Source organism: Pinus tabuliformis, chromosome 4_2, assembly GCF_031772625.1.
Source record: "Pinus tabuliformis cultivar Carrire ecotype Pingquan chromosome 4_2, CPIR1, whole genome shotgun sequence".
Lineage (NCBI taxonomy): Eukaryota > Viridiplantae > Streptophyta > Pinopsida > Pinales > Pinaceae > Pinus > Pinus tabuliformis.
The window spans coordinates 142,480,970-142,493,745 of record NC_142304.1 but is presented as its reverse complement, the minus strand read 5'-3'; the positions used below and the strand labels follow the sequence as shown (position 1 = coordinate 142,493,745).

Genomic DNA, 12,776 nt, shown 5'->3' with positions numbered 1-12,776 from the left:
ATGCTAAACTGTCATGTGCCTGCCACTGTGTAGTACTGACAACCACTGGAAACCATGTGTGCCAAATAGCTACCCCTTGAATGCGACCAATAGATGGGTATTTGATACGCGCAATCGACTTAATGTATGCAGATCCATCTTTCTCCTGCCAACCATCGCCATTGGTTTGGCTACTTTCCCCCTGGAGAATGTGCGATATAATGTCGGGAACCCGAATACATACTGGACAACTGTCTCAGATGTACACGATATCCTTTGCTCATGCATGGTTCAGACATGCCCTGTGGAAAGAGTGACACATGTCTCCCCTATGACCAGCTCCCCAGGCATAGGATCAGTGATGAATGATATGCCATCCCTATTGATGATCATCTCATCCCTCGACCTGTGGCTGTCAACTCGCGCATCAACTCTATGCCCTCGCTGAGAAATCTCCCCTCTATCTCACCAAGTGTCATCCAAATATCTTGGTTAAGTTCCTCCTCCCCTGTTGTACGTGCTCAGAGTGTCAAAGGACAACAACCAGATCACTCATTCTTGTAAGTGATGTAGAAGAGGGTCAGGCGTGTGAATCCCCGCAAATACCATCAAGTATTGCTCATATGTGCCCCCCTTGATCCTGGGTGAACTACACCCAAAGGTATGCCCGGTATCTTCGTCCATGGGTGTCCCTGGAAACCACACTCCACGACATCGTTGTGCAGCACCATACGCCTCTGCATACCACCGATCATCCCAATACTCCTGGACATGCCACTGTACACCGCGACCTACCTTTGTACACTGCTAGATACCCTCGGCTATAGCTATGCCATCTCATACCATCCTGCTTCTCGCCTGTGTCACTGCACCTATCACTCCCCGCATGTACGCAATGCGATGAGAGGCACTCCCACTCCGCAACGTAGTCCAACACACTACAACACACCACCATGCATCTCCATGCCCACTTGTAGACCACTGCTCAACGCTAGATGCTCCCACATATCCCTGGATATGATGGCCTACAGCTATGTCTATACGTGTCAGGCCACACCTAATCAGTGTCATTACCTCCACCATCGCATCATTATCCCCGCCGATGAATGAATATTCCCTCCAAACCCGCTCGAGGGATCCGAAAAGTGACTCTCCCTATGCGTCAGCAGTGATGCCACCATTGCTCCACTCCTCTGCGTCCTCTGTGCCCTGCACAAAAGAGAAGAGCCCGCAGCTCCATGCAAGGCATTGTTTACTCCAAACAAACTCCTCCCAGAGTATGATGATCACCTAGTGATCCCGTGTACAAATGCAAAAGAGTTTGTCCATAAACTAGTCGGCCACTGGTGCTAACTGAGACTCCCTTAGCGAATGTGCATGCTCAATTGCTAGGTCAACTGCACCATCTCGGTTGTAGTCAACCGGCATACATGGGAAAAATAATAGGTAGTCCCTCCCGGATCCCAATGCCAGTCGGGGCTTCCATCGTCCCCAGTGCCTGGAAACTTCTGTTGAGCTCCACCTTGGTCCACTACCATCTCCGTAGTCCACTCCATCGGGTACCAACTCAGAATCTCTCGCCACCCAACCCCAAGAGAGGGATCGAATGCACGAACTCCCACACATAGAACAACCCCAGCATGCGGGTATTGCACCTTGTGCAACTTAGGTAGTCTCATTTTGCTATCCTGGTCAATAGATACAATCTGACTAGGTAGCTCTGTGTCCCTCTGTCCAATGAGCGAAGGTAACCTAACAGTTTTTCCAGCCCTGTTTATGTATGCCCGAAAAGGGTTGCTCTCACGCTTTAACGTGCAATCTAGTTGCACCATTAGGGAATCCAATTTTTCCCCAACGTGAGTCATTTGGTCGTGGACTCGGCATAAACCGCTCTCATGCCCTCCATCTCCTCGTTCTGCTGCAGAATCGCCTCTCGCACTAACGCAACCTTCCTTTTTAATGCTAGAAGGTCAGTCTGAAACTGATGGAATTGTCATGGGCGTCTGTCACTTGTAAACTCGGTCACGACTCCAGATACCTCAGCAACTGTTGGCATCTCGTCCAGGGATGGCACCCCCTCAACAAATGGCCCTATGTGAGTAGACTCTATCCTCTCTACCAGGATGTTAACTGGGGCTATCAAAGAGGTCTCTAATAAAGGTGACTCCTGCACCACACCGGGTATATCGGTGTGCTCCTCACCATCCCTGTGGGCTCTCAGCATCGTGTTCAACCTCCTCCTCATGCTCCTGATATCTAAAGCGAGGTCTCCACTAGCAAAAGCGCCCCTTGGTCTCACCCTCTAACCATCTTTGTCATGTTTGCTCCTTTTCAAGAGATCTGGTGCCTAATCTGGTCGACTTTCCCCACACCATGTAGATGGTTGCACCGCCACGGCTTGCTCACCTCTAACGTCTTTATTGTAAGGGTGAGGATGGGTTTGGTCTGTCACCCTCCTCAACTGGGCCAAGCTCTCATCGTCCCAATGAATTCTACCCTAGAATTTTTGCACATTGGATTTCCCTTGAGCCATGGGTTTGTCTCTAGTTTCACCCGTCACTGTGCACTCATACCCAAAGCTTCCAAGATCTTCTGGCTAATTTCCCACAGCTGGGCCAAGATCATGCTCTGATACCATTGTAATGTCCCAAATCCAGAAAATTTGGAACAAAAAGTGATATACAAAGCAAATGTGATTCATACACAGAAAAATTAAACGAACAACAATGCTCAATACACAACAGAAATGTGAACCAGCGGAGCCATTTTATTAATGGAGTGGAGCAAGTACAATAGTGTGGAAAATGCACCTGGGCTTGCCTCAAGGGCAAGCTTGACAGAACTCAGGTGTCAAACAGTAATCTTGATGTTGGAAAGAACTTCTCCTCTAATGCCATGCGCTGTCTCCTAGTAACTACCACTGTTAACTGGAAAGGAGCTGCAAGAAACCCTGCCTCCAGTGCTCAGAAAGTGATGAAACTTCAACCACAAACTCCTTGGCCAAAACCCAGAAATGGTTTGGCCCGATTTTGACCTCCCAAAATCGACCCCAAAAGGCATTGTGCAATCCCCAGCAATTCCGCACTATCTGCTGCAAAGATACGGCTGAAAACCCCACTTTCAGTGCTCAGAAAATTTTGAAACTTTATATCTAGGATCCTTGTCAAAAACCCAGAAATGGTTTGGCCAAATTTTGACCTCCCAAATTCGACCTCTTCTATGATCCACGCCCTCCAAACAACATTAGAAATACAGCCTGCAAGGAATGACCATAAATTCCTCCTCTAAGTTCTGAAATGGAAGCAAACACCACTCCAAATATCTCCTCTAACCTCCACGGCAAAGCTCATCCTCAAGGACTAATACTCCACCCACCAAATGAGCTCCCACACGCTGCCTCTGCGCTAGCCCAGGTAGTGCGAAAATCACACTGCCAGGCCAAAAGCTCAATCAGCTCCCAAACTCTCCTAGATGCTGACAATCCTCCCTAGCCTCCTCTCCGGAAAATCTCACGTCAAATCTCCACTGCTAATCACCACCAATGAACTCAACCTCCTCTCCACTGCGCCCCCCAGTAATGCGCACAACCTGGAAGGGAATGCTACTGCTGGGAATTACAATGTGATCCTCCTCCTAAAGAAATGATGAAAACCTTCCTAGGGTGGCACTCGAAGTCCCGCAAAGAAAGGGTGAGCTCTTCGCCTAAAGAACTCGTTCTAAACAGTTAGTGACTTGGCTAAGCAGCTCGAGCAACAAAAGAGAAATCGATATAATCCAATAAGATGAATGAAATGAGGAGAGCTACCTTGCTTATATAGATTTTGTGGAGCACTTTTCCCTCCAATTTTACCTCTATCGTGGGCCCTCACTTAACCACCTACATGCAAAACTTAACCACCTTCATGCAAACCGAACTAGGAAGTGCCTCTTTCCCTAGTGTGGGTGGCCCCCATGTGTAATTTAACCACAACAAAATAACTTCTCCCAAGTCTAATCTCCTAATAAAAATCGAATGGGCCTTATCACCTCCAAAATCAGCCCCAAAATATAGAAATTAAACATGTTCCAAAATAATTTAGGAAGGGACATTACAAAATGATTGTTCAATATGGTGGATGCAGATTTTAATTTTGCAAACGAAATTGTCTGTGTGTATGGTGTATTAAAGCTAGGACTATATGTCTAACTTTTAGAAGTTCGATCTTTCTTTCCCATTGAAGGCCACTTCCCAAAATTTTGTTGTAATTATCAGAAGAAATCACTTTTTCCCTCGCATTAAGTTTACCTTTTTTGCATAATCTCTATTCAATAGGAGTTGTTGAGTGGGCATGTCTAGTGTTACTAGATATTAGCTTTTGGCAATATTAATGCAAAAAATAGTGACTAGCCTCTTGAGAGATAGTGTTTCTAGAATAATTATCAGGGCATATCGATCAAGATGTCACTCATGGACACTGTTGTTCGGTCCACAATTGTTGTAGATCTAACCCGGAAATATATGATAATGGAAATAAACCCAGAAACAATAAGAGAGAAATAGATAGAAATGCTTCTTTATTATCAAACCCTTAAGGTAGGGCAACACCATATATTCACTCCTTAAGGAAGGAGAACACTCCACAAGCCATATGCCTGTTCATACCATAATCCTTGACTATATCTCCACATGGAGTCTCTAGCCTCTATATAGGCCTCATACATACAATACCATGGGTCATTACCATGGTTCCCTCATACCATCAACTAATACCATGAGCCCATTACATTATTATTAACTACTTGTGGTCCCTTACATGACATGGGTTAACCACCTTATTTATTACTATGGCCCATCCCATTATTACATTATTACCTTGGGTACCTCCCTTGGTACCCCATATTATCCCCCCTAGGTATATAACATTCCACCCCCCTAAGCATGTTTCGTCCCCGAAACATGGGAAGAACATAAATAATAAGATCTACTCAAAAGAGTAGTCCACTGGTACCATGCACGTGCATCTAGCCATCCAAGAGAAAGGTGAACCCTCGATCTCGCTGGTGCCTCGCTCGCTTGAGATGGAAGTTGACCGTGGCAGCTCTTCTGTGTGTAGTAGGTGGATCGTCGCTCCTCGCTATCCGTCATACGGGGGTTGTTGTCCTTGTGGCTAATTGGTTGCCATCTTGTTGGTTGTTGTCTTGCGGGGTGATGTGGGTGATGATATGTTGAAGTTTTAACCCACTGTGTCTTTTTCTTTAATTCACCCTGCTGTGGTGCCCGTTGTGGTGTCTTCTTTTCCAACATGACTTCAACCACTGAGCCCTCCTCTGATGTATCAACACCTGTAACATTTTCTGCTTCAGCCTCTGTTTGTGTTTGATTGTCTATCATCACTGGCTCATCATCTAATATGTCAAACCCTGGAACATCTTCTGCATCAACTTGTGTGGACTCTACCTGTTTATTGATGGAAATATCCTGTAATGTAATTTTCTTCTTTTTATACCAGAGCTTCAGGAATTTCTTCTGCACATTAATATTGATAGTACCCACGGATTCCATCCAAGGATATCCCAAAACAACATCCATATTATCCATCTCTGAAGCATAAAAATCACCATGCAACACATATTTATCCATAAAAATCTTCAAATCCTTGTACACTTGAACATCCTCATTATCAACTTGTGCAGTTTCAATGTGTTTTGCTGGAACTTGCAATCTTTTTTCCAAATTAACACTTATAAGATTTTGCTTGCAACTAGGATTTATAGTCACAACGATTTTCTCCTTCTGAATCAATCCATGAACCTGCAATAAGAAAGCATCAGTAGAAAATAACCCTTTAGGTTCCATGGTTTTCTTCTTTTCTGTAAAAATAAGCTCTTTGCTAGGCAAAGTGTCTATCTGTGTGAGCTTATCAACAAGAATAGTTTTTCGGCCAAAGAGGTCCATAATAGCTTGTGTAAACATGTCCCAAGTCCAAAACTTTCTATTGGAACATTGATGCTCTTGCCACCATTGTCGTCTTTCATAGTCCAAGTACATGCTTCCCACCATAAGCTGAGTTTCATTATCATAGATGCGATTCCGATTAAAACACTGCTCCATTTGCGCTATCCATCTAGCTGGATGAGAGCCATCAAACTTATACAAGTCCCTCAAACTCCGATCTAGGCCCGCCATCACAAAAAAGATTGGCGAAAAATTGAATTGGTCACAATTCCGTCAATATTGCTCAGAATCCCTATTATAACCTGTTTTTAGAAATGGAACAATCATTCTGCATCTGCCCATGTGGTAGAAATCTTGATCTCGGCACTTGAAATTCCAGATCTGTGCTGCAACTCTTCCGCCGTCACCAAAATTTCTGCAAAAAAGAGCTGATTTTAAATCAGCGATTTCTCCCTCATTCGGACTCTGATTCGACTGATTTTTTTTGTTTGAAATTGGGTATTTTTTCCTAAAGAATCCAGATCTGCAATTAGATTTTGCAGATCTTGTACCAGGACGTCTAGATCTGCGCTGCAAAATCGTTGCCCTGAAAATTGTCTGCAACCCCACTGATTTTTAGATCAGTGATATCTCTTTCATCCGGACTCCGATTCAACTGATTTTTTTTTGAATTCGACTATTTTTGCACAAAGAATCCAGATCTGTAATTATATTTTACAGATCTTGCACCAAAATGTACAGATCTGACCTGCAAATTCGCCGCCCCCGAAACCCTGCAAAAATAAAAAAATCTCCACTTTTGTGCCCAAGAAAGAGCTCTGATACCAATTGTTGTAGATCTAACCCGGAAATATATGATAATGGAAATAAACCCAGAAACAATAAGAGAGAAATAGATAGAAATGCTTCTTTATTATCAAACCCTTAAGGTAGGGCAACACCATACATTCACTCCTTAAGGAAGGAGAACACTCCACAAGCCATATGCCTGTTCATACAATAGTTCTTCACTATCTCCCATGTGGAGTCTCTAGCTTCTATATAGGCCTCATACATACAATACCATGGGTCATTACCATGGTTCCCTCATACCATCAACTAATACCATGGGCCCATTATATTATTATTAACTACTTGTGGTCCCTTACATGACATGGGTTAACCACCTTATTTATTACTATGGCCCATCCTATTATTACATTATTACCTTGGGTACCTCCCTTGGTACCCCATATTATCCCCCCTAGGTATATTAATGCAAAAAATAGTGACTAGCCTCTTGAGAGACAGTGTTTCTAGAATAATTATCAGGACATATCGATCAAGATGTCACTCATGGACACTGTTGTTCGGTCCACAATTCTATATTGTTCTAAGGTTTGGGGGCTTGGTTTACTAGAGTCTGATTGGTCTTCATCAGAGAGAGTACAAATCATCCTCCTTCGCCACATCATTTAGAGTAGGCATATAGTTCCTCAACCCATCATTCTTGTGTTTGGGGCTCACCCCTTCCAACTTTAAGACAATGTTTGGATTCATCTCTCTTCTACACTATGTTTAGAGCTTTGTTGATAAAATGAAGGGGTGTGATTAATATCCATACTTGGTCTATTGTTCATTAGATCTTTGTTGCAACAACTAGTCCTTTGGCTCGATCTCGGTTTTGGTACACTAGAGTCTTGGATCTCCTTCCTTATAATATTCTCTGTGTGCACCTTGCGACCTCTTATCAACCAAGTAGGAGATGAATAAAATCATCTGAGAGGATATCTATAGGTCACTTAAATCTTTAGGGTGGATTACATCCGAAGATGGATTTCTATGCTGGCAGCTGAACACTTCATGCTAATGAGGGATGAACTCATTGTTCAGTCCTATTAGACACTTCACAATTGGTTGCATGCCATTTGGATCCCCCCTTGGGATAGTTTAGAGTTGGCTCTCATAGACTGCAGATTGAGACTCATCACCAGATTGATCGATTAGATAGGATCTGCCAGCTATGCTTTGAGAGATTGAGATTGGTGAGCATTTCATCTTTTGTTGCCCCATTTATAATGAGATCTGTGGGAGATTTCCTAGCCTAATTAGGGGGATCTAGACCCTCTCCCAGTTCTTTTGGTACTCAGACTAGAGATGTCTAGCCATTTACATGTAGGAGACCTTCAAACTCCATGCCCACATTCTCCAGGTTCCTCCTTGACCAGATCTTGTTCGGCGGATTATGTCCTTTTTTGTGTTTTCATCAGCTAGGGGCACCAACAAATACACTGATAGTAACAATGCCTGGGACTCCAGATCAATGCAGACCTGAGGGGCCATTCCCCTTCCCCAGAGTCTTTAGAGACATTGCTAGACTAGAATCTAGATCTCCTACCAGCAAGCAGCTGAGGTCACCTAGACACCAACAATGGGTTACTTCTTCTTGACAGTAGCATAACAAAGGGTCCAGATCTTCCTCCAGCTCTCCCTTGGGGAACCATTCTATTTGAGTTTTCTTCATTTGGTATCGAGTGTTAGGAGAGACAGATCTAGATCTACTGGAGCATGCCCTAGTCCCCGCCTCCTTTCTATGGCCACCGACACTTATAGTCAAGGGTTTTCCATGTTTTAGCATATAGACACTATGTTTTTACTTCATTTGTTGTCCTTTATATAGGATACCTTTTGGTACTCCAGCTTGTATCAATATCATTGTACTCAGTATCCCATTGACCTAGTTTTGTGGTCATTTGTTGGACATTAATATAATTATCTTATATGACCCAAATTTCCAGTCCCTTAGAGAAAAGAAGCATATCAATAAAAAACTACTTTGACTGGACTCTTGTGATAGATTTAACTGTTCATTTTCAACTGTGTTATGACATTTTTTATATTTGTGAGACTAGACATTTAGATAAGTCTTTTTGATGGCAATTTATCAGTCAGTAGTCTTTTGTTCACTTATTTAACAATTGAGCTTATACTGGAATAAAAAAGGTTTTCAAGTTATGCCATACTGGCTGTGATAAAGTATGGAGGCTTTGTTCATATTATTTTCTACTGTTTTTGTGCTTCTTTGATTGCAATGAAACAAACAATTATGCCTTTGGACGATACAATCTGAAAGCATTTTCCAAACAATATGGATTTGGTGCATGCCATTCCCAGCTTGCTCCTTGTTCACCAATTTTTGTCATGCCCATTCCCTAGTGTGCTTCTTCCGAGTCTGCTTCTTGTTCACCAGTTTTTCATAGGCCTTGAATGTTTTGTGAATCTGCTCTTAGTTTTATTTAGCAGTTTATCCTGCTTTTAGTCACAAAAGCTTGACATGTCAAGAGCCCAGCAAAGGTCAATTGCAGAATTAATCCCTAAAGTTCTCATTGCTATATAGAGAGATGTGGTCGAATCCTTCTTTTCAGGATCCTGAAACCGATGTAGCCATTCATGATAAAGGCAGCATGGGTTTCCAACTATTATCCCTTTCTTTCCGATTTACCCATTATGTTCTGCTCAATGCTATTGCTAGAAATCGAATTGAAATATTTGCCTAGAGTGTGTGGGAGTTTAAGTGGATGACTGGCATCCACCCACGATGTCACAGCCGAGCCTCTATGGATCCTTTCCGGATTCTTCAGTTGACATTCTTAGGATTTGTATTGGTCCCTTATCAGCAACGGACAGTGACAGAAGTTTCCCTACTACCCCTACTTATATTCGCATCTCTGATGCTGATATTGGGTAGGGCCTTGCCTTTATATCTAACCCCTTCTTCTTTTCTTTCTTTCTTCTGACATTACTTGATCGTGCTATTTCATATATTTCTCGTGTGTTGATTATTTTAGCTTACTTTATGCTTTCAGAGGAACATCAGGTACTGCTGCAGGTGCCTATTGCTGATTGTACTTATTTTCAGTCCCATGACCTAATTTTTTTGGTCGTTCATTAGACATTAATATATCTCTTCTTACCTATCTAGAATGTCTAGCCTATCCTCTGTAAACCTAAGAACTTGTACTTGTTAATTCATCAAATCAATCTGAAGCCGGGACTTAGTTCTGTTTTCCTACATTCTCTGAAGCAATTAACTGTGAGTTTTACTCTCAACTTGTTTCCTTCCTTAAGAAAATTTACTTTGAGGACTTTACTTCCATTATTATAAGAATTAGTGTTTCTAAATGAAATATCAAGCGTTGCTGTTTGGGCATGGAGAATGCATGAATAACAAATAGTGGTTAACTAGGCTGTTGCATAAATAGAGTAATGCCAATGTAATTATTTTATATCTGTTCATGAGGACTGCCCAAAATGAATTCTCTCTTCATTTATTCCTTGTTGCATCCTCACAAGAGCTGGGATTGTATGCATTGTTGACGTATATTTCTTTAGTTAACTCTCTCTAAAATACCCGAATGGTTTGAACCAATCTGGTTCATAAATGCTTTGATTCTAATGCAATGACCAATAATCATTTACGGAATATGCAACATAAGGACAAAATGTTGAAATTCATATAGGATAAAATAATATATATTTGATAAATGGATGAATGAGATACAATTGACTATGTGCCTTGTGAAGGTATATTTATTTCAGAGGTGGCCTTTAGTTTGTTATTACTTGATCAAATAATGGATGAATATGTGTTACAAATGAGGACTGCATGTATATTTATACACACCAATGTAGGGTTGGAGGCTCGAGCACTAACCCCAAGAAGGTGACTAGGCCAACCTAGTTGTAAATAATAAAGTGGGTAACATACCCATAGGTTGGCATCATTAAAACTTTCGAAACATCAATTACTGTGTCAGCACGTGGCTTTAAGTGAAGATCACCCATAATCTCAACACCTATTCCCGCCTGATTAATGTAAGGGACCTAACCTAGTATGTTCCATTTGAAACAGATACTCAAGACTCTATATATCCCCTAAACATAATTGCTGTCAACCTGACTGATACCCTACTCATTCATAAGATTCATTCCGAACAATGTTCCTAAGACACTAATGTGTGTTTTGCAAATTTGAAGTAAAATGGTTGTGAATCACTATACTTTTGAAAATTTAAACATGACACAATTTGTTTGTGTTAACTCACATAAAATATGAATTTTACATCATGTCACGGATTGAATTTCTTTGGCTCATATTTTGATTTCAGCGGAACCAAGTAACTTTATAAGGTTAAAAATGAAACAAAAAGCCTATGCTGAGAGTACTTTGATATTCCACAAGAAAGAAGAGTAAACACCGCTGTTTTGGAAGCTTAGCATGTATAAATGCCTCACTGTTGAAATTTAGCATAGAAATGCATTTGCACTTATGTGAAACTCATTTTTGTGGTGATTCTGGTTTTCGTGCATCCTCTGGCAGCCGGTGATGTTCCTACCATTCAATAACAGTACAGTTTTTCACTACATAAATATCCGTTCTAATATTCGAGTGTCAGCTATTGAGTTGAGGATGACAGATTGAGCCTTTAAAATTAGGGCTGTTGAGCATGTACACACTGGCAGGAGCATGCCTATCCGATATAAGTTAAACATCATATACTGATAATATGTTTGGTTTGCAGCATTTGCTCTGAAATTTTCTTCGGAAAGTAATGTCAAGTATCTTGCCCTTTAAATTTCAGTTTTAGATATAGCACGTTTGTTTAACATAGTTTTCTTTCTCTATTGCAGCTGTATTTCAAGGCAACTGATCCGTTCAGTGAGCGTTGGCAGAGTGCATGGGTTATAAGTGCATTTTGGCATGTTCTTTCATTTTCTTTGCTTTGTGTCATCTGTGCACTGTGGGCTCCATCTCAAAACTCCACTAGGTAAGATGAAATTTGCTTTGTGCTTTCTTGTCGTTACAGATCTTCTTTCTGTATTCTCATTCTAAGCAATGCTACAGATAAATATCAGGAAGCATGTATATATATTTTGTGCAATGCTATCGAATGTTATAAGTTGGAACTTGTGCGAGGGCACTTAAAGTCTTATGTTATTTTCTTGGTTGGAACAGATATGCTTACTCAGATGATGTAGGAGAAGAGTTTGGTGAAGAAGAGACGATGTTTTTGACCAAGTCGTTAGCAAAGGTTGACGGTGATGAAAACTCTGCAATGCCAGAGAAGAAAGAGAGGAAAGAGACTAGCAAAGATGTTTTCAGCTTGAATGATGATACAGAAGAAGACAAAAGGGAATAGATTACGGCCTATTTATCGACTGCGGAAGGGTGCAGGGCACTCTAGGCATTTCATGCAGTTGACAGTTCAATGTGCAAACATGTTGCTCTAACTGTGTTTTATTAGCATTTTCATTTCATATCATCCTAGGAGTCATTGACTGGAGATGGAAGGGTTTAGCTATTAGTTCCTTAGAACAGTAATCTATCTCCGAATTATGCTATGAACATGAGTTATGGTTTCAAAGCTCTATTTGAGAATCTAATATTGAATTTATTTATGTAAAAGTCTATATTGCTATAGAGCTTTTTTTAGGAGCTTCTGGCCTGATGATGAAAGAGGGAGTTGAGGAGAATCCAGGAGACGGATGGAAGAGTGAACTGGTTGGACTCCAATAACTCATATTGTAGTTGGCTGATTGCTGCCAGAATTAATTGTTGTTGAAATAAAGTATATTATCGTTACTTTAAATGATCTGCAAGTACCAGCATCTGATGTGCTTTTCTGGACAAGAGAGTGCACGCCAAAGCATGCAGTAGATTTTGTATAGGACAGTAAAAACTAAGATAGGAAGGGGATGTCAATGGCTATAAAAAGTTTTGCATAAGGTGGTAATATAAGTTTTGAAATAAGGTTTGACTTAAATAGTAAGATGCATGAAATCCAGGGAAGACCCTCACTATAGAGGTCATGCCATGTCTGGT

At 41.4% G+C, this 12,776-nt stretch overlaps 1 protein-coding gene across 1 annotated transcript in view; it reads left to right on the top strand.

Annotated features, from left to right (window-relative positions):
- Window positions 1-12,546, top strand: part of LOC149168615 (uncharacterized) — a 125,321-nt gene extending 112,775 nt beyond the window's left edge. The window contains exons 4-5 of the mRNA XM_089428345.1: window positions 11,585-11,721; window positions 11,910-12,546. Coding sequence (XP_089284471.1) covers window positions 11,585-11,721; window positions 11,910-12,093 — 321 coding nt within the window. The 3' untranslated portion in view covers window positions 12,094-12,546. The remainder of the gene's footprint in view (window positions 1-11,584; window positions 11,722-11,909) is intronic.
- The last annotated feature ends 230 nt before the right edge of the window (window positions 12,547-12,776 follow it).